We start from the raw sequence: 27,670 nt of genomic DNA, 5'->3' as shown, positions 1-27,670 counted from the left end.
TCAAAATGTCAGGATTGTACGAATACTGAAATAGAAAAACAAAAGATATTGTTTTAACATTTAGCTATTCCACACTCTTCCACCTGAAAGTCCAAGGAACCCCCAACCACTCTATTCCCATCTCTATCCATTCAGGTAAAGGCAAGTGGAAGGGCAGTTCATCTTTTCCTTGTTCCCGTGTTTTCCTCAAACCTTAAACTCAACCATCAGAGTCTGAATATAGTTTCTATTTAGACTTCATTTGATATTAGTTAGCATCCTCATGAAATAATTTTTGAGAGTCTGAGTACCTGATATAAGTATGAATATAAGACAACAAAGAGTAGTAACAAAATAAGTTCCTGCTATTTGCCATGTTTTTATTTGCCATGTACTTTGTAATTGCTTTCCATGCATCGTCTCATTTAAACCTCAACCTAGATAACACTATGAGGTAGGTTCTAATATTATTTCCCTTTTAGAAATTAAAAAAAAGCCAAGACTTAGAGAGAGATGTAGCTTGCTCTAGGTCACACATGTAGTATAGAGTGTTGGGATTCAAACCCAAACACAAAGTTGCACAAATGACAAGATGATAGACGGCTTGCATGAAGGAACTGATAATTTAATAAAGACCATGTTGAAAGTTTAATAGAGATTTAATGCAGAGATGCTTAAAGATTCTTAGAACTAAAACCAAACCAAACCCATTGTCATCGAGTTGTTTCCAAATCACAGCAGCCCTACAGGACAGAGTAGAACTGCCCCATAGGGTTTCCAAGGAGCGAGTGGTGGATTTTAACTGCTGACCTTTTGGTTAGCAGCCATAGCACTTAACCACTATGCCACCAGAGTTTCCAAGGAATCTTAGAAGTAGATAATAAAGTGGAATTCTAAGAGAATTCATTCTTGGGAAAATTAGAAATGTAGCATTCACACTGGAACTAATGCTCTTTCTAGAAAACGTCTTCTGATGGATAAATACTTTTAGAAAAAGATGGTCTACATACCACTTTAAAAATTAAATGTATATGTATATATAGTAAGATAAATATACGCAGATAATCTAGAAAGTGCAGGACAGGGTAAAAAATAAAAACAACCTTTAATTCTATAACCTGTTAATATTTTCCTGAATTTTCATCAACTTTTTTCTAGACATACATACAGTTGTTACTGTTCTTGTTGAAAATTTGAGATCATATTGTATATACAAGTTTGTGTTCTCTATTTTATAACCTAAAATTACTTCATGAGAATTCCCAATGTAATGAAAGCGTTTCCTTTAATGGCTTTATTGTTTTCTAGTATATGGTTGGAACTTATTTAACTATTTCATTAATGTTGGACTTTCAGGTTATTTCCAATTTGTGATATTATAGATAATAGGTAAACACACTTAAACATATATGTGAGTTTGCATATCTGATTATTTCTGTAGACTAAATTTCCAGGAATGAAATTACTGGTACAAATTACTTAAGCTGTAAACTTTCACCTAAAGTACAATAAAATTAAAAAAACAAATTCTGGGACAAATGATTTCAAAATTTTGTTTTTTATATTTCTTATATGAATTACCATTTTCCATAAAGAATGTAACAATGAATACTTCTATAAGCAATGTATGAAAGTGCCCATGTTCCCTTACCCTTGGCAATATTGAGCATTACAATTTTTAATTTTGTTTATTTGATAAGCAAGCGTTGGTGCCTAAGAGATACTATTTAAAGTTGGAAACCTCATGAGAAGAAGTGTGAGGGAGCAGAAAAGGCAAGGACTTTGGAACTAGAAGGTGGAAATTGAATACAACTTCCTATTACTAGTTGTGTCTCATATACATGCAGATGACAAAACTGCTCTTATTAGGTGGTTGTGAAATGTTAGAGGAAGAGGAAATGGGATTGGCTTTTTTTCCTCAGCTTTGGAGGAAGTGGAAGAGTCAAACACTTATAATAGCATTTTGTACCCTTTCCCTTTACAATAATATTTGTGTTTGTGAAAAATTCTTTGTAAACTGCAAGAAGAAATGAAAAACTAGCAGTTTTTGTACAGAAAACAACACCAACTCATCTCCACCTCATTCCATAATGAAAGCTTTGGGATGTCCAGAATATAATTTAAATTCACAGCCATTGATTGTCCGCCAGGCAGAGGCTGCAGTGGCTCCCTGTCTAAATTATAACCAGGTGACTCTGATTCTTTTTCCTTGCAAGGATGAGTGTTCTCCTGTAAAGAAGCCTGAGTGGCTCTAATCATTCAGCTTCACTGTAACAAACATAATGTGATTTCAGCAGAACAGGAAATGTGAAGCAACTGTTTCATAGCTTTTCACAGTAAGATCTTAAATGTTCTACCTGCAAAGGTTGAACTGGTAATGGAAAACCAAGGCATTTATTGTTTTTCTCATCCTTCCATCTTCTCACAGATGCGTCAAATCTTTGAGCAATTTTTTTCCCCGTCTGGTAGCCAACCCCCTACCATGAAAAAAAAAAAAAAAAAAGACAAAAAAACCTTAAACTCTACCTCTTTCCGGAGCGAAGAAGATCAAACCCTTCATTTATTTTTTCAAAAGGTAAAACATGAGTTATTATTGAATCCAATGGAAACTTCTTAGCCATGAAATCAGCCACAAGTTTGGGGACAGAATCTTTACCTTTGTAGCCTGGAAAGAAGAAAACATCACTGTGAGATTCAGGCAGGAGGAGGTAGGAGAATTATGAAGGAGACTTTCTAAATAGAATTGAAATGAATGCGTATAAAACATGCTGCGTTCCACAGACTGCTATTTCTATTACTGGGTTAATAAGAGATAATGTGCTTCAATAGCTTTTGTAGTAGTTTGATTTTTTTTTTTTTGTCCACTCTCCTCACCCCCCAGATAAACTATGGGTTATTAGATCTTTCACAGAAAAATTATACGATTGGTTATTATACCCAAAGTCAAGGAACAAATTTAGCCTCTTCTTGGAAACTCTATGGGACAGTTCTACCCTGTCCTATAGAGTCCGTTGCTATGAGTCAGAATCTACTCGAAAGCAATGGGTTTGTTTTACTAGGTATTTTGGAGACCTTGGTGCAAGTAGTTAGCATGTGGTGCAAACAATTAACATGTCTGGCTGCTAAACAAAGGTCGGCAGTTTGAGTCCACTCAGAGTTGCCATGGAAGAAAGGCCAAGTAATCTGTGTCTGAAGTCAGACTTTGAAAACCTTGTGGAGCACAGTTATGCTCTGACACACATGGGGTCACCATGAGTTGGAATCAACTCAAGGCCAAGTGCTTTGGTTGGTAGTAGGTATTTTAGTGTCACGAAGTCACAGTTATAAAAAGAGGTGGTGCTGAAAAGTCCTTGTAAGTTTATGGGGGCACCAGAAAGACTTTCTGGGAGTATTCTGACTGCATTATTTCCACATCTGGTTGATTTGGAAAGGAGCCCTGATGGCACAATTGTTAAGCTGCTAATCGAAAGATTGGTTTTTGGAACCCGTGCAGTGGCTCTGTGGAAGAAAGACTTGGTTATCTGCTCTCATAGCCTAGAAAACCAATGGCAGCAATTCTACTCCACACATGGGGCTGCTATGAGTTGAAATGCACTCAGTGGCACCTGACAACAACAACAACAGTTGATTTGGAGCGTATAATACAACAGGGATTTTAATTTGTTTTTAACCACATTGCTTTTCAAAATCTGGCCTTGTCATGTGTAAAGGGAACAAATCCCAAAATTATAAAAATTTGATACTCAAGCCTAACTACATACCACCAAAAATTGCTCCTTTCCAGGTGCGTCCAGTCAATAGCAACATAGGGTCTATTCTGAGGTCTTCGGAACTGGGAGGTGCCCCTATAATGACACTTACACCATGTGCCTTATGACAGCATGACAGGGCAGACACCTGGAATACAATTAATAATTAACATTGTTAAAATGGATTGTTTGATAATCTCCACCCATGGTCCACAGTAAGAGTTCATATAATATTGGCTTAGTTTGATTGTGACTGTGTGGAGGAAAGAGACAATATCTTTGCTCCTTCCTTCCTTGTTGTGTCTGTGTTAGTGCTGTGACTTTAGGGAATGCCCAGAAAATATGTTTTGAATGAGAGAATGGATGAATGAATTTGTGTGTACATAATTCTTCCTTAAAAATAATAAAGAGACAAACATCATTACAGACATATATAAACTCTGGTTCCTCAAATCATCTCATGACTCCCAGGCAATCTATGAGTTATACAACTAATTTTTCATTTATTTATTAAGCAGATACTTTGAACCCAGTACTTTGAACTAGGTATTTTGATGATGAAGATGATGTAATGTCGATTGCATTGTCATAAGTTGTCTCTTATCCACTTGATGTTCTCCCTTTTTAATGGATCCTTATTCTACTGTTCATTTCTAACATTTCTAGTGCCATCGAAATAGACATGTTTAAATGTTGTTTTTAGTTCCCTATAATGTATATTGTTTTTACTTTAAACTACACCTATTATTCTGGAACCTCAGAAGACCATCTCTTAAAGCTTTTCACCTCTAACCAGGTTTTTCTTGGTAGCAAGAAAACGTATTGGGATCCCCCAGGGATATATAACAATTAGTTCTTTGCTTCTGGAATGTGAAGACATCCTTAGAACACGAGACTATCAGACATTTGGTATCACCAGATAAAGTAACAATTCAGTCCCACATGAGAAAATGGGGGAAAAAAATTAAAAAAAGACACAGTTGTCTATGTCATATTGTCTAAGTCAAGAGTGCGAAGAGGATTATGGTCAGGGCTCAGTTCCCTATTACTAATGCTGCTGGAACTTACTGGAGAATTTTAACAATTGGGACTTGTTGGTCTGAGAACTTCTTCAGAGTTCTAAAGAATTCCGGTCAGGTACTATATAGCTGGAAATGTGGTTCTTTGCTGTTGATGTTGTTTGTAATTATTTAAAAGCATTATCATGCACATTTCAAAGACAATGGAAGCACTTCAAGATTGTAAATAATATTTTATAACAATAATGCTGTTTTTATTGTTAAGTGCCATTGAGTTGGTTTCGAATCATAGTGACCCTATGTACGACAGAAAGAAACACTACCTGGTCCTGCCCTATCCTCATGATCATTGTTATGCTTGAGACCATTGTTGCAGCCACTGTGTCAATCCATCTTGTTGAGAGTCTTCCTCTTTTTTGATGACTCTCCACTTTACCAAGCATGATATCCTTCTCCAGGGACTGGTCCATCCTGATAATATGTCCAAAGTATGTGAGACGAAGTCTCATCATACTCGTGTCTAAGAAACATTCTGTCTGTACTTCTTCCAGGACAGACTTGTTTGTTCTTTTGGCAGTCCATGTTATATTCAATATTCTTTGCCAACACAACACATTGAAGGTGTCAATTCTCCCTCAGTCTTCTTTATTCATTTTCCAGCTTGAACATGAATATGAGGTGACTGAAAACACCTTGGGTCAGGTGTACGTTAGACCTCAAAGTGACATCTTTGCTTTTTAGCACTTTAAAGATATCTTTTACAGCAGATTTGCCCAATGCAATGTGTTCTTTGATTTCTTGACTGCTGCTTCCATGGGTGTTGATTGCGGATCCAAGTAAAACGAAATCCTCGACAACTTCAATTTTTTCTCCATTTATCATGATGTTGTTTATTGGTCCTATTGTTAGGATTTTTGTTTTCTTTATGTTGCGGAGTAATCCATATGGAAGGCTGTGGTCTTTGATCTTCATCAGTAAGTTCTTCAAGTCCTCTTTACTTTCTACAAGAAAGGTTGTGTCATCTGCATATCACAGATGGTTAATGAGTCTTCCTCCAATCTTGATGCCATGTTCTCCTTCATATAGTCCAGCTTCTCTGATTATTTACTCAGCATACAGATTGAATAAATATGGTGAAGGACAGAACCTGATACACACTTTTCATGACTTTAAACCATGCAGCATCCCCTTGTTTCATTTGAATGACTGCCTCTTGATCTATGTACAGGTTCCTCATGAGCACAATTAAGTTTTCTGAAATTCCCATTCTTTGCAATGTTATCCGTAATTTGTTATGACCCACACAGCTGAATGCCTTTTTGTAGTCAATAAAACACAGGTAAACATCTTTCTGATATTTTCTGCTTTTAGCTAGGGTCCATCTGACATCTGTAGTAATATCCCCGGTTCCACATCCTCTTCTGAATTGGGCTTACATTTCTGGCAGTTCCCTGTGGATGTACTGATGCAACCACTTTTGAATGATCTTCAGGAAAATTTTACTTGTGTGTGATATTAATGATATTGTTTGATAATTGCCTCATTCAGTTGGATCATCTTTCTTTGGAACAGGCATAACACTAGTTAACATTTATTGAGAGGTTACTACAGCTTGCCAGTGGCTCTCTGCTGAGTATTTTACGTGCATTATCTCATGTAATCCACAAACAATGCTATGAGATATATATACCTTCAAGCGTTTTGGTGGTAAAATCTGTTGATTTTTTAAAGGATTCAGTTTAATACATAGAATTTGCATATCTATTATGTGCCAGGCAGTATGATCTCTGCTGTAAGGAAACATAATGATACATTAAAGCGATCACTTTCTTTATGGCCTATTTTCATTAATAAAATGATGCTTGACCTAAAATTGCTTATCGTATCTTTTGACCAAAGTATGATATGTGAAAAAAATCAGATTCATTAAAACATATAAAAAATTGTTAAACTGTTTTTGTTAAGAATATGTGAAAAATCAAATTTTCCCAATTTAAGAACAGAATTTGTATTATTTGTATCTCCTTGTGTTTGAAGGGGCTTTTTAAATAAAATATATTTATAATGGTTCACTAAAATCTTCTAAAGGGAAAATATTACTTGAGACGGGTTTATTTAGATGATGGAATGAAAAATTCCTCATAATAACATAGAGAACAATCAAAGAGAGTCACTGGGTGGGTGCAAAAGGTTAAGTACTCAGCTGCTAACAAATAGGTTGACATTCTATTCCACACAGAGGCACCTCAGAAGAAAGGCTTAGTGATCTACTTCTGAGAAAACCCCTTGGAGAACAGCAAAAACTCTATGGAGCACAGTTCTACTTTGATACATGTGGGGTTACCATGAGTCAGCTGAGTCTACTGAACAGCAACCGGGTTAGGTAACAAACGGGATGAAAAACTGTTATTCATAATTTAAAAAATATTATATGTAATTAATGTTTATGTTCTTTTGCCTAAAAAGAGACTCAAGATGGCAGAAGCACATATCTCAAGACAAGTCATAGTACATACTATGGTGTCATGCTGACCAACAACTTCAAATGAAAAGTCCACACCACCACCGCTCATTTCCTTCACCACTTCATGGATGGGTTTCTTGAAGTCCTGTGGGCTGATGCACTCAGTAGCCCCCACCTCTTGGGCCTTTGCAAATTTGTATTTGTTGGGATCCACTGCAATGATCCTGGCTGCTCCAGCTGCTTTACAGCCCATGACTACACACAGGCCAACTCCTCCAAGACCAAATACAGCACAGGTAGAGCCCTTGGTGACCTGTGTTTTCAGAAAACAGAAGCGTGGATTAATATTATGATTGTTCAGAACACTCTAAGCTGTATAAAGTGCCAGATTTTGTCCATTATGAAGACCTACTTGGACTCTCATGTCCAACCCGCTGTCAAACCTCTTTTTGCTTCAGTCGCTTCATGTTTAAATTGAACCGGTAAATTAGATCAGTGGTTTTCAAACTTGGCTGTACATTTGGCTCACCTGGGGAGCCTTAAACAATCCCAGTGCTAATAATCTCTAAAATCTATAGGAAAATCCAATACCTTTACAACAAAAAGGCAAATAATTCAATTAAAAAACGGGCGAAGGATATGAATAGACGCTTCATCAAAGGAGATGTTCAGGCAGCTAACAGACACATGAGGAAATGCTTGTGATCACTAGCCATTAGAGAAATGCAATTTGAAACTACAGTGAAATACTATCCACCCACACATTACTGGCATGAACCAAAAAAACAGAAAATAAGAAATGTTGGAGAGGTTGCAGGGAGATTGGAACTCTTATGTACTGCTGGTGGGATTGCAAAATAGTAAAACCAATAGTACAACAAAGAATATGGTGCTTCTTTAAAAAGCTAGAAATAGAAATACCATACCATCCAGCAAACCCACTCCTAGGAATACATCTTAGAGAAATAAGAGCCATCACGCAAATAGACATATGCACACCCATGTTCATTGGAGCATAACTCACAATAGCAAAAAGATGGAAACAACCTAAGTGGCCATCAACAGATGAATGGATAAACAAACTGTGGTACATACACACAATGGGATGCTACACAATGATAAAGAACAACGATGAATCTGCGGAACATCTCACGACATGGATGGACCTGGAGAGCATTTGCTCAGTGAATAAAGTCAATCACAAAAGGACAATACTGTATGAGACCACTATCATAAAAACTCATGAAAAGTTTGCACACAGAAAGAAACAGTCTTTGGTATTTACAAGAGAGGGGAGGGATGAGGATGGAAAAACACTAACAAGACAATAGATAATAGACAATAGATAAGTGGTAACTTGGGTGACGTGTAAGACCGTACACAATTCTGGGGAAGTCAGCACAATTTGATTAAGTCAAAGTGATAGAAGCTTCACAGACACATCCAAAATCCCTGAGGCACCACGTTATTGGGCTGAGTACTGGAGACCATGGTGTTGGAGGACATCTAGCTCATTTGGCATAACATAGTTTATAAAGAAAATGTTCTACATCTGACTGTGGTGAGTGGCCTCTGCGATCTTAAAAGTCTTTGAGTGGCCATCTAAGATACTCCACTGGTTGCATCCTAGCTGGAGCAAAGGAGAATGAAGAAAACCAAAGATACAAGGGAAAGATAAGTTCAAAGGACTAATGGACCACAACTACCGCAACCTCCACCAGACTGAGCCCAGACAACTAGACGGTGCCTGGCTACCACCACTGACTGCTCTGACAGGGATCACAATAGAGGGTCCCGGGCAGAGCGGAAGAAAAATGTAGAACAAAATTCTAATCACAAAAAAGATCAGACTTACAGGTCTGACAGAGGCTGGAGAAATTCCAACAGTAGGGCTTTGTTCATTCAGTGTTTAAGTTGCTCCTGAGGTTCACCCTTCAGCCGAAGATTAGACAGGTGCATAAAACAAAATAAGACTAAATGGGCACACCAGCACAGGGGCAAGGACTAGAAGGCAGGAGGGGACAGGAAAGCTAGTTAATGGGGAATCCAGGGTTGAGAAGGGAAGAGTGTTGACACATCATGGGATTGGCAACCAATGTCACAAAACAATGTGTGTATTAACGGTTTAATGAGAAGCCAGTTTGCTCTGTAAACCTTCATCTAAAGCACAATAAAATAAAAATTAAAAAAAGAAAAAAATATATAGAACAAAATTCAAATTCACAAAAAATAGAAGACCAGACTTGCTGGTGATAGAGACTGGAGAAACCCTGAGAGTATGGTTCCGAGACACCCTTTTAACTCAGTAGTGAAGTCACTCCGAGGTTCACCCTTCAGCCAAAGATTAGACAGGCCCATAAAACAAAACAAGACTAAAGGGGCACGCTAGCCCAGGGGTAAGGATGAGGAGGCAGGAGGGGACAGGAAAGCTGGTAATAGAGAACCCAAGGTCAAGAGGGGAGAGTATCGACAGGTCATGGGGTTGTTAACCAATGTTATAAAACAATATGTGCACTAACTGTTTAATGAGAAACTAGTTTGTTCTGTAAACCTTCATCTAAAGTTCAATAAATAAATAAATATTAGGGCAATCAATAACACATGAGGAATGTGCTTGGTAGTTCAATAATGTATACAAGCCTAAATGGGCACACCGGCCTAAAAGCAAATATGAGAAGGCAGTAAGGGACATGGAAACTGGATGAATGGAAACAGGGAACCCGGGAAAGAAAAGGGGAGAGTGTTCACACAAGGTTGGCAACCAATGTCACAAAATTTGTGTATTAATTGTTTAATAAGGAACTAATTTTGCTCTGTAAATCTTCATCTAAAGCACAATTTAAAAAAGAAAGAAAACACCATGCCAGGTGGAACCTGTTGTTGTCGTTAGGTGCCATTGAGTCTGCTCCAACTCATAGTGACCCTACGTACAACAGAATGAAACACTGCCCAGTCCTGCACCATCCTCACAATTGTTGCTGTGTTTGAGCCCCTCATTGCAGCCACTGTGTCAATCCATCTTGTTGAGTGTCTTCCTCTTTTTCACTGACACTCTACTTTACCAAGGATGATGTCCTTCTCCAGGGACTGATCCCTCCTGATAACGTGTTCAAAGTATGTAAGACATAGTCTCTCCATCGTTGCTTCTAAGGCACATTCTGGTTATACTTCTTCCAAGAGAGATTTGTTCATTCTTTTGGCAGTTCAAGGTATATTCAATATTCTTCCCTAACACCACAAACCAAAGATATCAATTCTTCTTTGCTCTTCCTTATTTATTGTCCAGCTTTCAAATATATATGAGGTGATTGAAAACACCATGGCTTGGGTCAGGTGCAGCTTAGTCTTCAAGGTGACTTATTTGCTTTTCAAGACTTTAAAGAGGTCTTTGCAGAAGATTTGCCCAATGCAATGCATCTTTTGATTTTTTGACTGCTGCTTCTGTGGATATTGATTGTGGATCCAGTAAAATGAAATCCTTGACAACTTCAATCTTTTCTCTGTTTATCATGATGCTTATTGGTCCAATTGTGAGGATTTTTGTTTTATTTACATTGAGGTGCAATCCATACTGAAGGCTGTATTCTTTGGTCTTCATCAGTAAGTGCTTCAAGCACTCTTCATTTTCAGCAAGCAAGATTATGTCATCTGTATATCGTAGGTTGTTAATCAGTCTTCCTCCAATCCTGAAGCCACCTTTTTCTTTATATAGTCCAGCTTCTCAGATTATTTTCTCAGCACATGGTTTGAATAAGTATGGTGAAAGGATACAACCCTGATACACTCCTTTCCTGACTTTAAATCACACTGTATCCCCTTGTTCTATTCAAATGACTGCCTCTTGGTCTATGCATAGGTTCCACATAAGCACAGTTAAGTGTTCTAGAATTCTCATTCTTCACCACGTTACCCATAATTTGTTATGATCCACACAGTCAAATGCCTTTGCGTAGTCAATAAAACACAGGTAAACATCTTTCTGGTATTCTCTGCTTTCAGCCAAGATCTGTCTGACATCAGCAATGATATACATCATTCCACTTCCCATTCTGCATTTGAATTGAATTTCTGGCAGTTCCCTGTCAATGTGCTGCTGCAACTGCTTTTGAATGATCTTCACTAAATTTTTACTTGAGTGTGACATTAATGGTATTGTTCAATAATTCCACATTCTGTTGGATTAGTTTTCTTTGGAATCAGCACAAATATGAATCCCTTCTGATCAGTTGGCCAGGGAGCTTTCTTCCAAATTACTTGGCGTAGAGGAGTGAGCACCTCCAGGGCTGCATCTTTTTTTTTGAAACATCTCAATTGATATTTCATCAATTCCTGGAGCCTTGTTTTTCACCATTCCCTTCAGTGCAGTTTGACTTCTTCCTTCAGTATCATTGGTTCTTGATCATATGATACCTCCTGAAACGGTTGAACATCAACCAGTTCTTATTGGTACAGTGATTCCATGTATTCCTTCCATCTTCTTTTGATGCTTCCTCTGTCATTTAATATTTTCCCTACAGAGCCCTTCAGTATTGCAGCTCAAGGTTTGAATTTTTCTTCAGTTCTTTCAGCTAGAGAAATGCTGAGAGTGTTCTTCCCTTTTGGTTTTCTAACTCTAGGTCTTTGCACATTTCTTTATAATATTTCACTTTGTTTCCTTGTGCTACTCTTTGAAATACTCTGTTCAGCTCTTTTGCTTCATCATTTTCTTTCATTTTAGCTACTCTACATTCAAAAGAACTTTCAGAGTCTCTTCTGACATCCATTTTGGTCTCTTCTTTCTTTCCCATCTTTTTAATGACCTTTTACTTTCTCCATGTATGATGTCCTTGATGTCATTCCATAACTTGTCTGGTCTTCAGTCTTTAGTGTTCGATGAGTCAAATCTATTCTTTAGGTGGTGTCATGGATTGAATCATGACCCCAAAAAATATCTGTCAACTTGGCTAGGTCATGATTCCCAGTATTGTATGATTACATACTATTTTGTCATCTGATGTGACTTTCCTATGTGTTGTAAATCCTATCACTATGATGTAATAAGATGGATTAGTGGCAGTTATATTGATTAGGTTGGGATATTGATTAGGTCTACACTGTTAGATAGTGTCTTAAGCTAATCTCTTTTGAGATATAAAAAAGAAAGTGAGCAGAGAGACATGGGGACATCATACCACCAAGAAAGCAGTGCCAGGAGCAGGGTGTGTGCTTTGGACCTGAGGTTCCTGTATAAAGAAGCTCCTAGGCCAAGGGAAGATTGATAAGAAGGACCTTCCTCTAGAGCCAACAGAGAAAGGCTCCCCCTGGAGCTGACACCCTGAATTTGGACTTCCAGCCGACTAGGCTGTGAGAAAATCAATTTGTCTTTGTTAAAGCCATCCACTTGTTGTATTTCTGTTACAGCAGCACTAGAACAACCAAGACACGTGGTCTCCAAATTCAGGTGGAATATACTCAGGGTTGTTCTTTGGCTGTAGTGGGCTTGCTCTAATTAGAACAGGGTATACTACTGTTATTTAAAAATGCTTGGAATTAATGATTTAATGTTCAGGAGAAGTTTTCAGAAAGATATTCTAATCTCTGTACTAAGATAACCAACTATGAATGTCATGGATTGAATTATGTCCCCCCAAAAGTGTGTGTATTCACTTGGTTAGGCGTGATTCCCAGTATTCTGTTGTTGTCCTCCATTCTGTGATTTTAATTTTGTGTTAAAGAGGGTTAAGGTGGGATTGTAACATCCTTACTAGATCACATCCCTGATCTAATATAAAGGAAGTTTCTCTGGGGTGTGGCCTGTACCACCTTTTATCTCTCAAGAGATAAAAGGAAACAGAAAAAAGCAAAGAGTTGGGGACTTCATATCACCAAGAAAACAGTACTGGGAGCAGAGCACATCCTTTGGACCTGAGGTTGAGAGATGCTCCCAGGCCAAGGGAAGAATGATGCATCTCAAGGACCTTCTATAAAGAGCTGACAGAGAAAGAAAGCCTTCCCCTGGAGTGACACCCTGAATTTGGACTTTTAGCCTACTAGACTGTGAGAAAATTAATTTCTTTGTTGAAGCCATCCACTTGAGGTATTTCTGTTATAGCAGGACTAGATGACTAAGACAATGAGTTTTAAAACAAATAGCTTTATGTCTATGAATCTCATTTTTATATAATTATTAAAGGAAAGAGATAATGCACCTCACTTATGACATTGTTTCCAAAGACTAGGTCCTTGTGTGAAACTTGGTATTATTCAAAAATGGAGGATAACCACATCAGATGACCAAATGGAGGATGATTACATCATTAAAGAACTGCCAAATTATTTCATTACATAACTACCAGATCATATCATTACATAACTTCCAGATCACATCGTTACATAACTGCCAAATTGCATAACTGTCAAACCAGTAAGAATCATGGCCCAGACAAGTTGATACATAACTTTAACCATCACAGCCAGCGTTACCCTCGCCTCCCACCTTGGCGTTCGTTACCTCCAGGTGTGCATTGTTAATATTCAAAATAGTAGTTTTTTTAAAAATATTGTTGTAAATGTGAAATACTGGATAATGAGATAGTTGATAAGTGAGGAGTAGGTATACTAGATTTTGGTTTCCAAATCTTTAGGGAAGAGGCATGTAGTATGGTGTGGTGTGCTGTGTGTGTTTTCATGGCTGGAAGGAGATGTAGCAGTAAAATCCTTGAATAGGATAGAATAAATTCTCCACTGAAGCTTCATTACTTTCCTCCAGGGAGTTCACAGACTGCATGTGTTTGTGGCAGTAGGTTTGGAGGTGTATCAGTTAAGAATTTGGAATTTACTGTCGATTCTAATTCTGTGAGTACGGGATCCATGGACTAGATGTTCTCAAAGGCAAATCCTTCATTTCAATTACCTTTGCCACCTTAGAACCTAGTAGAACCTACTGTGTCTGATGCATGTATGTGCTCTTTACTTGTAGAATGAAAGATTAAATAAGCTCCCAGCTCTAAAATTAAAAAATTCCAAAATGATCAAATAGAGAAAAATAATTATGGAAAAGGAAATTTTACTTTTTATTAACAAAGTTATTAACAGTTTTTTCATCTATGATAAGCAGGTGAATTTTCTAGGACATGCTCTCAATTTCTTCAGAGACCATTTTTCTGCCCGTAATTGACAGCCCAAATTCTACCAAGTATATCAGTGTTATTATAGGAACAAGCGGAAAAGGATTACTAAAATCTGTGAGGAAAGATCCCTGATTCCTGTGACAAAATGTTTCCCTTCTGGTTCCTGACAGTCTGAACGTAATTAGTTTTATCACCCATTGTTATTCCTACCTTGGCAACATTGACGGCTGACCCATAACCAGTAGAAAACGCACAGCCGATGAGACAGACTTTCTCCAGAGGTGAGGCTGGATCGATCTGGACCACTGAGGTCTCATCTACCACGGAGTACTCAGAGAAGCTGCTGGTATTGAAGAAGTGGTAGACAGGCTTCCCTCTGCAGGTGAACCTAGTGGTGCCATCCTGCATGGTCCCCCGAGGCACAATCACACTGCACAGTGTAACAGAGACATAAGGCATGAGCCAGGAGCATAAGGGATGTGCAAACTCACTGGATGTGCAAGAACAGTACCAGAAACCTACTCATTTTTCAAGCAGATGTTGCCTTCTGGGTGATTACAAACGGCACATTTTCCACACTGGGGAAGAAAGAGCAGGATGACTTTATCACCTGGAGGGGAATAAAACAAATTCTTCTTAAATTTCTACCCAAGTATTAATGGAGCAAGTACTTCAAGCTTAGGCATATATATTAGAGGCATGTATCTTTGCCAAGGAAACCCTGGTGGCATAGTGGTTAAGTGGTATGGCTGCTAACCAAAAGGTCAGCAGTTCAAATCCACCAGGCGCTCTTTGGAAACTCTATGGGGCAGTTCTACTCTGCCCTATAGGGTCGCTATGAGTCGGAATCAACTCGACTGCAGCAGGTTCTCTTCGCCAAGCCTCCCAAGAGATAGGGTGCAATCACCACTACGCCAGTGGTCATTGCCTGTCAACATTGCTTTCCTTTGGATTTATATGGGCCTGAAGACTCCCAAAGAAGAAATGCAAATGTGGGAAACACCATGGACTTTTAATCAATTCCACTGTATTAATAGTTTTATTTTATTGATTACAAACTATTGCCTAATGTTTTATCCTAACTTTATTGTGTATTAATGTAAATAAATATTTTTAGAGATAAAGCGTGAATAAAAACCAAACCAAATGAGCACACTCTGTCATTTAATTCTTAACTAATTAAATCTCAAATGGTCTCACAGTAAGTATAAATATAAATTTCAGTCATAAGTGGGCTGCCATAGTTCCACTAGATGTTTCGGAGATCTGGCATTTTGCAATAGTTTGAGCTACAATAAAATAAAAATAATAATTTTGATAATCATTATCCACAGAATTTCGTGACTTTTCAGAGTCACTATGCTTATCTTTACTCTGAAGTGAATTCTTATTTTATTTACTTTTCTGTTCTTTTTCAAGGAAAACTAAAAACTAAAAAGAATGAGACGAGAATTCAAGGAATTCCTTGGAAAGCCTCACTCCTCAGCAGTGAGGCAGGTACTTTCTTGTAAGACAAGAACTGACTTTCAAATGTTTCTAGCCAATTACTTACTTTATGAATTGTCTATTTTTCCTCTTGTAGTGGAGGGAGCGAGGGTGAAAAGTAAGATCGTCATTTTATCATCATTATTTTTTTCTTAACTGAAGGAAATACTAAGAGCTGAAACTCAAACCACAGGATTTACTTTTTTGTGTTCACAGGTCAGTTAACTGTTTGGTAAGGGGGGTGGGGGGGCAGGTGAATCTACTAAGTGATTTTTTAGAATTAAGCATAATTTTTTTTTAGTCACATTTGCAACCTATTTCACAAGATCAAGAAAAAAATGATTAACCATCACATTTAATTGATAAACTTTACGTGAAAATGATAGCATGGACATTTCCTATTGTGTTCAATTTGTGGAGCCCTGGTGGCTCAGTGGTTAAGAGTTCAGCAGCTAACCAAAAAGTCAGCAGTTTGAATTCACCAGCCACTCCTTGAAAATCTTATTGGGCAGTTTTACTCTGTTCCATAGGGTGGCTATGAATTGGAATCAATGCAACGGCAGTACGTTTGGTTTTTATTCACACTTTATCTCTAAAAATATTTATCTACATTAATACACAATAAAGTTAGGATAAAACAAATTAGGCAACAGTTTGTAATCCGATATAGTTTATTATGGTTAAAGGTAATAAAACAGTTTGGTGTAGGATGCCTGGTATTAACCAAATTGAAAAAGAAAGAAAGAAACAGTTGCCATGGTGGTGATTCTGACTCATGGCAACCCCACGCAGAGTTTTCAATGGCTGATTTTTGGAAGTAGATCACCAGGCATTTCTAAGTGGCCTCCAACCTTTTGGTTAGCAGTCAATCACATTAACTGTTCCTCCCAGGATAGGTCTCTTTCAGTTCCTTTCATATGGTCTGTTTCCTTTGTTCCTTGTTCAAGAAGGGAGGCCATATTAGAAGAGGAAATGGATGGGCTCCACTTGCCACCAAAGGAGAGACCATGTTGATACAGCCTTACCCTCACAGCCGCCACCCTGTAAACTCAGCAAATAATAGTTCCCATATACTGATCTAGAGACTCAGGACACAGACATGTTTTTTCCTAGTCTCATTTGTAGTTTTGTTTTGGGTCCTGACAGAAGGCAGTGCTCAGGAATACTAAAATGGAAGTTGTAAGTTTATGAACTCCATGATGTTAGGCAATGCGTCTCTTTCGATTCTCATGAATCTCCAGGATCTAACCTGATGCCTGCCATCTAGTCATACCGAATAAATAATTGTTGAAGGGGAGCATACATAAGTGCCTGAAGACATATATGCCTGAATGCATGAAGGAAGCCAGGCAGGGAGAGAGGAAAGTTCTCTGTCCATGCCCCATCTTAGCTTTTTGCTGCTGCTGTGACCTTACACAAAGTCCTTCATCTCTCATTGCCTTAGTTTCCTCATTCAAGCTGGATGCTCTTGCAGGGCCTGAAGTGAGACACATTCCCTGAGTGTGAATCCTGTACCTGGTTTTACTGTAGTCACCTCTTCTCCAATGCTCTCCACAATGCCGGCTGCCTCATGGCCTAAGATCACAGGAAGTGGTGAGGCCAGTTGTCCACTAATCATATGGTCATCTGTGCGACACACTCCTGTGGCCACCATCTACAGAGTAAAGGGAGAATGACTAAATTCGTAAAAGATTACGGCCCTCAGATGGACTTAACGTTCAGAATTCTCAGAAATTGAGTTTCTAAAGAGTTTTGCTAAGTCCCTGCTCTTCCCAAGTACAAAAGATTCAGTTTATGCCTGGGATTATTTCCTTTCTTGCATTAAATGTTCCAGCACATTCTTGAAACATGTAAATTTGAAATATATAAGAATGCATGCTTTTTATAGAAGTAGAAATAGAACCTCAGAAGCAAGAAAACAGTCACCTAAATTCTAACTGATTTTAAAATCTCGATATATATTTTCACTTTTTTTTTTCTGTACAAACACACATTCTTTTTTATTTTACTGGGATTATATGGTATTTACTATTTGGTGAATTCTTAAATTTAACAATATATGCCATTTTTACCTTTCCTTGACAACAAACGTAAGTTCATTGTCTGGATTAACATTGTAGTCATGGGTCCGTTAACGACGGTCCTGGCAACGTCTGAACACAAGTGTGTCCATGGTCCCAGGAAGTTTTTTTTTTTTTTTTGAGGGAAAGAAACTCTCCTTTCGTTTATTTCCCCTTGATTGTTTTAAAGACCCCAAACCGCCATAGTGAACAAGCAGCGGGACTACAGTGTGCACCCCAATCCCTGCAGCACCTTGTTTTTCGCCTCCTCCTCCTCCTACCTTCATCCTCCTGCCTTCAGTCACCCACACAGCAGCCCTGAGGCCATTCACTCCTGGTGCAGGGCAGTTCCTGCCTCAGTTCCTGTGCTCCTGCCAGTGGTCCTGGGGGTGGGGGTGGGGGGGCAGTGCCAACAGGGCCAGGGGCACTTGTGAGCTCCCTGCTCTATCTAGTAGTCAGCAGTGAAGGCTGCACACGATCAGGAAGCAGCCACACCAACAGGGCAGCGACAGCCAGGGCTGCCACCACCACCCGCGCCCTCGCGGCCGCACACCTGCTCCCCGGCCGCACACCTGCTCCCCGCTCAGTCTCCGTGGCCACCTCTCCGTGCCACATATCCTCGTCCCCCATGCAACCCCTGCCTTGCATCTAGACGTGGGTAAAGTTCCTATCTGGCTTCAGGCGCAGCCCCTCCTAGCCTGAAGCCACACACCCAACAAGGAGGGCCTTCTGTATCCAGTGGATACAGCTCTCCAGATTTGTCAGGTGGGCAGGCGGCAGCTAGAGCTGCCAGGCAGGGCTGTTCCTGATCCTGGGAACCCCACAATGTCCAGATGGCAAAATGTCCTATTTCACAGAACGGATAGTGGACATTAAGCAATATAGGACTGTATTTATATACAAAGTTCCTCTTACTGGCTCTTTGGTTATTTCCATTGTTTGTTATTCTCTGAGATTCTTAAAACCAAAATATAATGGAAGTGAAAAAAATGTTTCACCTTAATTCGAACTTCACTGGCCTTGGGGGGTGCAACCTCCACCTCCTCAATGGAAAAGGGTTTTTTTAGCTCCCATAGCACAGCTGCTTTGCATTTTATTATCTGGAAAATAGAACAGAAAGATGATAACAGTTTCCCCCCACTCTTGAAGTCAGGGATTGTGTCTTTTCATCTCAGTATGTGCTACATGCAGCCCCGTGTATGTACAAACAACTGCTCCATAGAAATGAAAACCTCTGATCTGCAAAGAGAAAAAAAATTTTTTTAATATGTGAACTAGTAACATAAGGAAAGAGAGACAGAATTAACCATAAAAATACGATGAGATAAATTTGAATATTTTCTTTTAGGCCATTCTTACATTACTGTTTTTCTCTAAGGATGTTTATGGCTGATATTTACTAATGCTGTCCTGAAATTGGTTGTTGTTTACCTACAAACTCTGGCTTGTACATGAACTTCTAAGTCATCATTATTTTGTTGACAGAAAAAAACTTATGTCTGTTCACATAAAATCTATTGCCCCCTTGCTCAATTCTTTGTTTAAGCCAAAACAATCTGACTTTACCATAAGAGGTACCCACCTGCCTCTCTGTCTAGGACAGATTCTCCTTTTCTCTGTTTGCCAGCTCTCCTCTTTCTTTGAGTTTCTCTTCCCACACTTTTTGTGTGCGTCCTGTTTGCCCCATACATTTGCAGCCTTGCTTTGTGTTGTCCAATTTGTGTGTAGGAACTCCTTCCAGATTAGATTTGAGCCAAAAAGTACAGAGTTTAAGGCTCAAGAGTAAAATGTACAAACACATGCTCATATATGAATATATATAAAAACTAAAACCAAACCCGTTGCTGTCTAGTCAATTCCGATTCATAGTGACCCTACAGGACAGAGTGGAGCTGCCCCACAGGGTTTCCAAAGAGCAGCTGATGAATTAGAACTGCTGACCTTTTGGTTAGCAGCCAAGCTCTTAATCATTGTGCCACCAGGGATCCATGAATATATATATGTGTGTGTATATGTGTCTATACACACACACATATATATATAAACAAAAGTTTGGAATTCTAGGTGGGGCAGCTTATCTAGAGATGTTATTAAAAGTTAAGTGCATATTTTCAGCGTTTGAGAATGTACTTTAAAACCTGTCTTCCTTGCTGCAAATTCCATGGGTCAGGCATCAGGCTGGAGGTTTCTCCTGACTCTCATGGCTACAGGGGCTGAAAAACCCAAGATTGGCAGGTAAAACAGCAGACTGCTGATGAATCCCAAGATAGGCAGGCAATACAGCAGGCTGGTGAATCAAGTCCTAAGAACCACAGGTAAGGTGATGAAGAGCCAGATGCAGGATCCAGAGTGCAAAAGCCAGTAAACGTTGCCAGGGTATCCACATATATTGGATGTAGTTCACACCCCCTTACAACTGATTGACTGATCACATCAGATCATATCATGGAGGTGATTATATTATATCACAAAAAGGAGGATAAGTACATCATTACATATTGCCAAACTACATCATTACATAACTGCCAAACTACTGAGAATCATGACCCAGCCAACCAAGCTGACATACAACCTTAACCATCACAACTATCGTGTGGCAGGGAGTTCCTGGGTAGCACAGATGGTTAATATGCTTGGCCACTAACTGAAAGGTTGGTAGTTTGAGTCTACCTAGAGGTGCCTAGGAAGGAAAATGTGGCAATCTACTTTTAAAAAATCAGCCATTAAAAATCCTAAGGAGCACAGTTCTACTTGAACACACATGGGGTCACGATGAATTGAAATTGACCCTATGGCAATTGGCATCAAGTGTCAGACATATTGTCGCCTGTGGTGTGTGATCTTTACACCTTACAAGTATGCTGCCAACTTAGTGTTATTGGGTTATTGACCTTATTTTACAGGTGAAAAGATTGAGGCTCGCATTAACTGAGTAATTTTACCCAAGTCACAAAGTTGGCTGTGTAAAGAATTAAGATCAATCCAGGATTATTTTTTCACTACACTTTGGTATCCAAATACCTTAACAAAATGTGAATAAAACAACGACAATAACAATAGCAGTGACTGGTATTTACTGAGTTCTCCCTATATATCGGGCACTATTCTAAGTGATTTACAAAATTAATTAAATTCTCACCACTTTACGAGGCAGGTATTATTACTAATACCCATTTAATATTTGAGGAAAATAAAGTGCAGAAAGGCTAAACATATCTACAGTGTTTTCACAAAGCTGAAAGTTATTGACAGTGCTTCTCAGGAAGAGGACTGATCGTCTGTTTCAGCATTTATTATTTTCATTAATACGATTAGTTTACTGTTGCTCTATGAACTCTATTATATCTTTTAAGCTGAGTTTTGGTATATTCAATTTTTCCTTTTTCTCACTATTTTATATTTGGAATGTAACCTTCTGTTGTAAGTGCTAATCAATAATGAAGGAAAATAAAGAGTATTGTAATAAGAAAACTGATCACTGGCCACTCATGTGGTTTCCAAAGAATCTTATTGATATAAGCCTGTGGGGTCACAATGTCTTTGTAGAAACCTCAGAATATTTAAACCGAGTTTTCCTATGAAGATATTATACTATGTGATGCACTCCTAACACAACAAATACAATGGAATCAGGTGCACAGGCTTTTGCAATTACATAACAAACATGAATTGATCATATTGAGTGACCGCATGCGTTTCTCTGCACCTGTGAACACATTGAGCAAATAAGCATGAATCTATGGAAGGCCTAGTGCTAAGAAGTGATTAAAATAATATCAGTATTAACTTTCTATAAAGTTTATGATGACTTTTGTATGGAGAAGATACTGTTCTGTAGAATTGCTATGGGAATTTTTTGAATTATGCAATAATAGACTCCTTATAGTCAGAATTTGCATGTTGACTTATGATTGTTTGCTTAACCTTGATGGTTCTTATGCTTTGAGATAAATATACCTTTGGTAAGAGATTTTATAGTAAGGTTCAAAGGATCTTTCAGAGTCCTTAGAATCAAATTCCTCTCATAAAACTTTTGTCAGACCAAACTTTTCTATGTTCATAAAAAGAATATGATTTCAAAGAATAACACATTTAAATTATGGTTTTTTTGGTTTTAATATAAATATAATTTCTTGGTTAAGCACAGTTGTAACATTATATTTACAAACTAGTTATGATTAGCTTAGTATAAGCTATCACTGTAACTACTGAGGAGCCCTGGTGGTACAGTGGCTGAGAGCTGGGCTGCTAACCAAAAGGTTGGCGTTCACATACACCAGCTGTTCCTTGAAAGCCCTGTGGAGGAGTTCTCCTCTATCTTACAGGGTGGCTATGAGTGGGAATCAACTTGACAGCAATGAGTTTGATTTGATTTTGGTACCTACTGAGCATTTATTTAATTATTTAGGAAAGAAAGACTTTAATAGACACAGATGTCATGCCCTCGTGTTACAGATATATAGGAACTGCCTATTTCCACTGTAGTTAAATATACATTGCATATGTAGCACATATAGAATATTATATGTCAGTATATTTTATTTCTAATTTAGATATGAATTTTAAATTATTCATTAAATACTGTATTTTTTATTTACTATAAGATTGTATTTCCAAAAGTAAATTTTTTACTACTTACTTTTCCTGCTGTGCTCATTTTGTTTCTGTCTTCTGTGCAGCTCAGGAAACCAATGAATTCTTGCTGACTTGCCCCCTGCTGGAGTGCACAAGCAGATACAGTGTTTGCCCAAGTAATGCGCTATTCTACACGTGATCTGTATCTTTAAACCACACCCATCAGTTTGTTCTTAGGTCAAATCAAATCAGAAAGTAAAGGGTACTGATCCAGTGTTCAAAACCTGACATTGTTTGCAATATGCCAGTTTCAGATAACATCTTGATTTCATTAGGTTTCATATTTCCGTATATATATTTTGGTAGTAGGTTATTTGCGTGTATGTAAATTTTAATCCCTCTCTGTCTTAGTTATCTAGTGCGGCTATAACATAAGTGGATGGGTTTAACAAAGAGAAATTTATTTTCTTATGGTCTAGAAGTCCAAATTCAGGGCATCAGCTCCAGGGGAAGGCTTTCTCTCTCTGTCGGCTCTAGAGGAAGGTCTTTGTCCTTCCTCTAGGACACCTGGTGGAGGAGCTTCTCATTCACAGGGATCCCAGGTCCAAAGGGCACACTCTGCTCCCAGTGCTGTTTTCTTGGGGGTATGAGGTCCCCAATTTTCTGCTTGCTTCCCTTTTATCACTTGAGAGATGAAAGGTGATACAGGCCACACCTCAGGGAAACTCCCTCTACTTTGGATCAGGGAAGTGGCCTGAGTAAGGGTGACGTTACAATTCCACCCTAATCCTCTCAACATAAAATTACAATCACCAAATGGAGGACAACCACATAATACTGGGAATCATGGCCTAACCAAGTTGACACAGATTTTGGGGGGACACAATTCAATCCATGACACTCTCTTTCTCTTGGATTTCATGTTTCTCTTCCCTCGATCCCACACAAACCATACAGAGTTCTGTTTTCCCAGTGTCTTTGCTAAGCTCCAACTTTCCAATCTATTTGTTAGAGGTAGATAGGAGGAGGAAAGAAGCAGGATAAAGGAGGTAGGGTAGAGAGACTTATGAGCCAGAGAAAGGTGTTGGACCCAGACTTTCCTTATCTTCATAGCAGAGAAGTCAGACACCCAATCAGTCACAGCAAAGGCTCTTGCTGTCCCTGGCCTTGTTGCTCCACTCAATACCAATCACCATCGACTGAGCACCTCCCTGTACCAGGCACTGTGCTCAGTACAGTGGGGGTGGCAACAATGAATAAAAGAAGATCCCTACTTGTACCAACAGGCAGGAGGGGGCAGTGGTTATGTCATGGCCTTTGGACTCAGGCAGACTCTATTGATTATTAGCTGTGTTGACTTGAACACATTATTTAACTATGCTTTGCCTTATTTCCTTAGTTGCAAAGTAAAATGAATAACAGTACTACCTCAAAGGGCAGTTTGATGAATAAAGGAGATAGTCCATGTAAACCACTTATTTTGGTGCCTGGATAGGACCAAGTTAGGATAACACAACCCTCAATAATATTAGCTACAATTATTGTTCATACAAGGAAGTTCACAAGCTGTGGGGGATAAAGACACACAGGCACCCAAGTCATCCTATCTGGGTAGTTCCTAATCAGAGGGAGGGCATTCTGATCAAAGGGCTCAGAGGAGGCTTTGTAAAGAGCAGGCTTTTGGTTAGAGACTAAATAATGATCATTCTGGCAAATAGAGAAAAATATTCGTGTGGATAAGTCACAGAGAACAGGAGTTTGAATTTTAATAAATCTCAAGTCTTCTGCTCACACTCAGGGTCCTCTGACCCACAATGCATTCAATTTTATAATTAGGTGCAACATGTCCACATGGATCTGTTAGTATGAAGGGCGTATTTCTCCGGAATTGTCAAGGGGGTAACACTGTTGTCTGTCTCAAGCTTCAATTATGCAGGTATAGAAAGCCACACTTCAGAAAAAAGACTGGGTGCTCTTCTGAAAATTAGTCAACGAAAACTTCCTGAATCCCAACAGAATGTTGTCTAACATAGCGCTGGAGGAGTCCCTGGATGGTGCAAACGGTTAATGCTCTTGTTTGCTAAATGAAATGTTGAAGGTTTGAGGCCACCCAGAGGTACCTCGGGAGAAAGGCCTTGTTATCTACTTCTGAAAAATCAGCCATTGAAAACCCTTTGGAACACAGTTCTACTCTGACACATGCGGAGTCGCCATGAGTTGGAGTTGACTCAATGGTAACCGTTTTTTGTTTGTTTGTTTAGAGAGTCACACTAGCAGAGGTAAGAAGGGCTTCCATTTTCTCACTGTGGTCTTATCAGCATGGACTGGGCACCACTTCTAGAGAATGGCACCACTCTACTCTCTCTGCCTGCCCACTCTTACTTCTGGAGAGGGGCACAAAGGGAGGGAATCTGACTATTTGCCAGATGGCCTGGGTGGTATCAAGGAAGCTCTCTAGTCTGAATCAATGTGAAAAACTCATTAGACTGGTATATTTATAGAGTGATGGGGCATGATTGGGTATTGGAAATAATTTGAATTCTTAATAAACTGGTGGCTTATTTATGAGGCATACATTTGCAGGAATCAAATGGCCACAATTTATTGATCACCTACCATGTTTGCAGAACTGTACTAGGAGTTTCTCATATATTATCACATGTAATCCTCAGAAACCCTGAAAGGAAGGTACCATTATTATGCCCATTTTATAGATGAGGTAAGAGAAGATCAGAGATTATAGATCCCTTAATATTCTTTCTTAGGGATGTTCGTTTCAATAACAAAAATGTGCTCAGGCTAGTGTTAATAAGAGATTTATGGTATGAATATAACAGGTGACCGTATAAGCTATCAAAGGGCAAGAAGTGGATGGTGACAGGGCCAAAGATGCCTTGAACAACAACTGAAACATCAGGGACTAACTGGCTATCACATCTCTGTCTCTCTGTTTCTCTTTCTCTAGTGTTCATGTACATGCTCACTCTCTTACTCTCTCTTTCTCTGACTAAACCTAGGTCCCAAGTCTTCTATCTTTTGACTAGAATCTATCTGTCACTCAGTTCAAAGTTCACAGGAAGAAGTTAATATTGGATTGAACTATGTCATGTGGCCAGCCATGAAGCAATGAGTTAAAACCAGAGGGTTGAGGTTATTCAGGTGTAGGGAGCCACACCATTTCCAATGCTCTCATGGAGCTGCTAAATAAGTGGTAATGGCAGCATTCCAAGCCACATCTGTCTGATTCGGAAGCTCATACTCTTTCCATTACTGTAGAAAAGACGGGGGCAGAACAGAGTTTGAGTAAGACATTCAGCTGGCTATTTTTTCCACAAAGACAGCCCCCCACATTTTATAGAACCTGAGAAAGAATGCTGTAACTGGCAAGGGCTCAGAAATCACCCAGTCCAAATCACTCATTTTACTGGCCAAAAGACTTGGCAAAGCAGTGTGGTTAGTGTTTACCTAACAGATATTTGGAAGGGAAAAAGATGTAAGCATTCACAAATAGTCTAATATCTTTCAAAAATTGTGGGGTTGAGGCAGAATAAGGAGGGAGCTAATAATAGGGAAAAATTTCATTTGCTCAAAACAAACAAACCCATTGTCACTGAGTTGATTCCAACTAATAGTGACCCTATAGAACAGAGCAGAAATGCCCCATAGGATTTCCAAGGAGTGGCTAATGGTTTGAAGTGCTGACCTTTTGGTTAGCAGTGGAGCTCTCAACCACTACACCACCAGGGCTTCAACATGCTCAGGCTTTATGTTTAATCTCCCCAAATCCAACACTACAAATCAAGTATTAACAGTTTACGTTGATAATGAACCCCAAGCTGATCAGAGAGTCAAAGTTATCTTCTTTTTCTCCAGATTAGAAACTATTTTGGTAACCCATCTCTGACACAGGATGAAAATGTCCTGGGAAATAATTGCAGAGAAGATACAGGCAAAGCCAGCTTTAGAGATGTTTATGGCAGTTTTCTCTGTGAGTGCCAAATTCAAAGAATCTGAATGTTCAGCAAATGTTTTAGTGAGAAATTGTTGATCACTATGATGAAATGCCAGGCAGTGATAATTTTTGAGTTGATAGAGAAGCACAAAAAATACTGTATAATAATTTTAAAAGTATATAAAATGGCTTAAATTGCACAATTTCGACAGTATAAAATTATGTACCAGGGAAAGGTACAATCTAAAAATTCAAAACAGTTGTTTAAGGGTAAAAAAAATCTATGGTGATTATCCATAGCATAGTGTTAATTTCATTAATGATTTAATAATAGCTAACTTAATTATTGAGTGCTTATTAAATGCTTTACTTATATCAGAAGCCCTGGGAGCAAAGAGGTTAAGCGTTTGGCTGCTGCTCAGAAACTCAGTGGTTTGAACCCACTAGCTGCGCCTTATAGATAAGGAAACTGAGGATAAGAGAGATTAGGTAAATTGCCTGAGATTACGAGATTCTGGAGCCCTGGTGGCACAGTAGTTAGGAGCTCAGCTGCTAACCAAAAAGATCTGCAGTTTAAATCCACCAGCCGCTCCTTGGAAACCCTACAGAGCAGTTCTCCTCTGTCCTACAGGGTCACTAGAGGTTTTACCCAGAGTTCAAATTCTTAACCAAGGAATAATAATGATAGTAATAACAGCTAACAATTATGTACCATTTTGTAGGTAACAAGCACAGTGCTAAGTGCTTTTCATTTACTATATGATTTACTCCTCAAATCAGCCCCATATATATACATATATATAAACAAAACAAAAACTTTGCCTTTGAGTTGATTCTGACTAATAACAACACTATGTACAATAGAACGAACCATTGACAGGTCTTGCACCATCCTCACAATTGTGGCTATGTGTGAGCACATCGTTGCAGCTACTCTGTGAATCCATCTGTCAAGGGTCTTTCTCTTTTTCATTGACCCTCTCTACCTTTTCGAGCATGATGTCCTTCTCCAGGGACTGATCCCTCCTGACAACATGTCCAAAGTATGTAAGATGTACTCTTGCCATCCTTGCTTCTAAGCAGCATTCTGATTGTTCTTCTTCTGAGACAGATTTGTTTGTTTGGCAACCCATGGTATATTCAATATTCTTCGCCAACACAATTCAAAAGCGTCAATTCTTCTTCAGTCTTCCTTATTCATTGTCCAACTTTCACATGCATATGATGTGATTGAAAATACCATGGCTTGGATCAGACACACCTTAGTCTTCAAAGTGA

The 27,670-nt window shown here is 38.8% G+C and overlaps 1 protein-coding gene across 1 annotated transcript; it reads right to left on the bottom strand.

Annotated features, from left to right (window-relative positions):
* Positions 1-22,531, bottom strand: LOC126076950 (alcohol dehydrogenase E chain-like). The gene is made up of 9 exons (XM_049885674.1): positions 22,505-22,531; positions 18,864-18,965; positions 17,321-17,459; positions 14,843-14,930; positions 14,531-14,750; positions 7,264-7,524; positions 3,741-3,876; positions 2,506-2,644; positions 1-25 (listed from the first exon to the last, which is right to left on the bottom strand). Exons 1-9 carry the CDS (start codon positions 22,520-22,522, stop codon positions 1-3), a joined length of 1,128 nt encoding a protein of 375 aa, XP_049741631.1. The 5' UTR covers positions 22,523-22,531.
* Between the last annotated feature and the right edge of the window lie 5,139 nt (positions 22,532-27,670).

The sequence above is a fragment of the Elephas maximus genome, chromosome 5 (genome assembly GCF_024166365.1).
Source record: "Elephas maximus indicus isolate mEleMax1 chromosome 5, mEleMax1 primary haplotype, whole genome shotgun sequence".
NCBI lineage: Eukaryota > Metazoa > Chordata > Mammalia > Proboscidea > Elephantidae > Elephas > Elephas maximus.
This window is presented reverse-complemented; position numbering and strand designations above follow the sequence as displayed.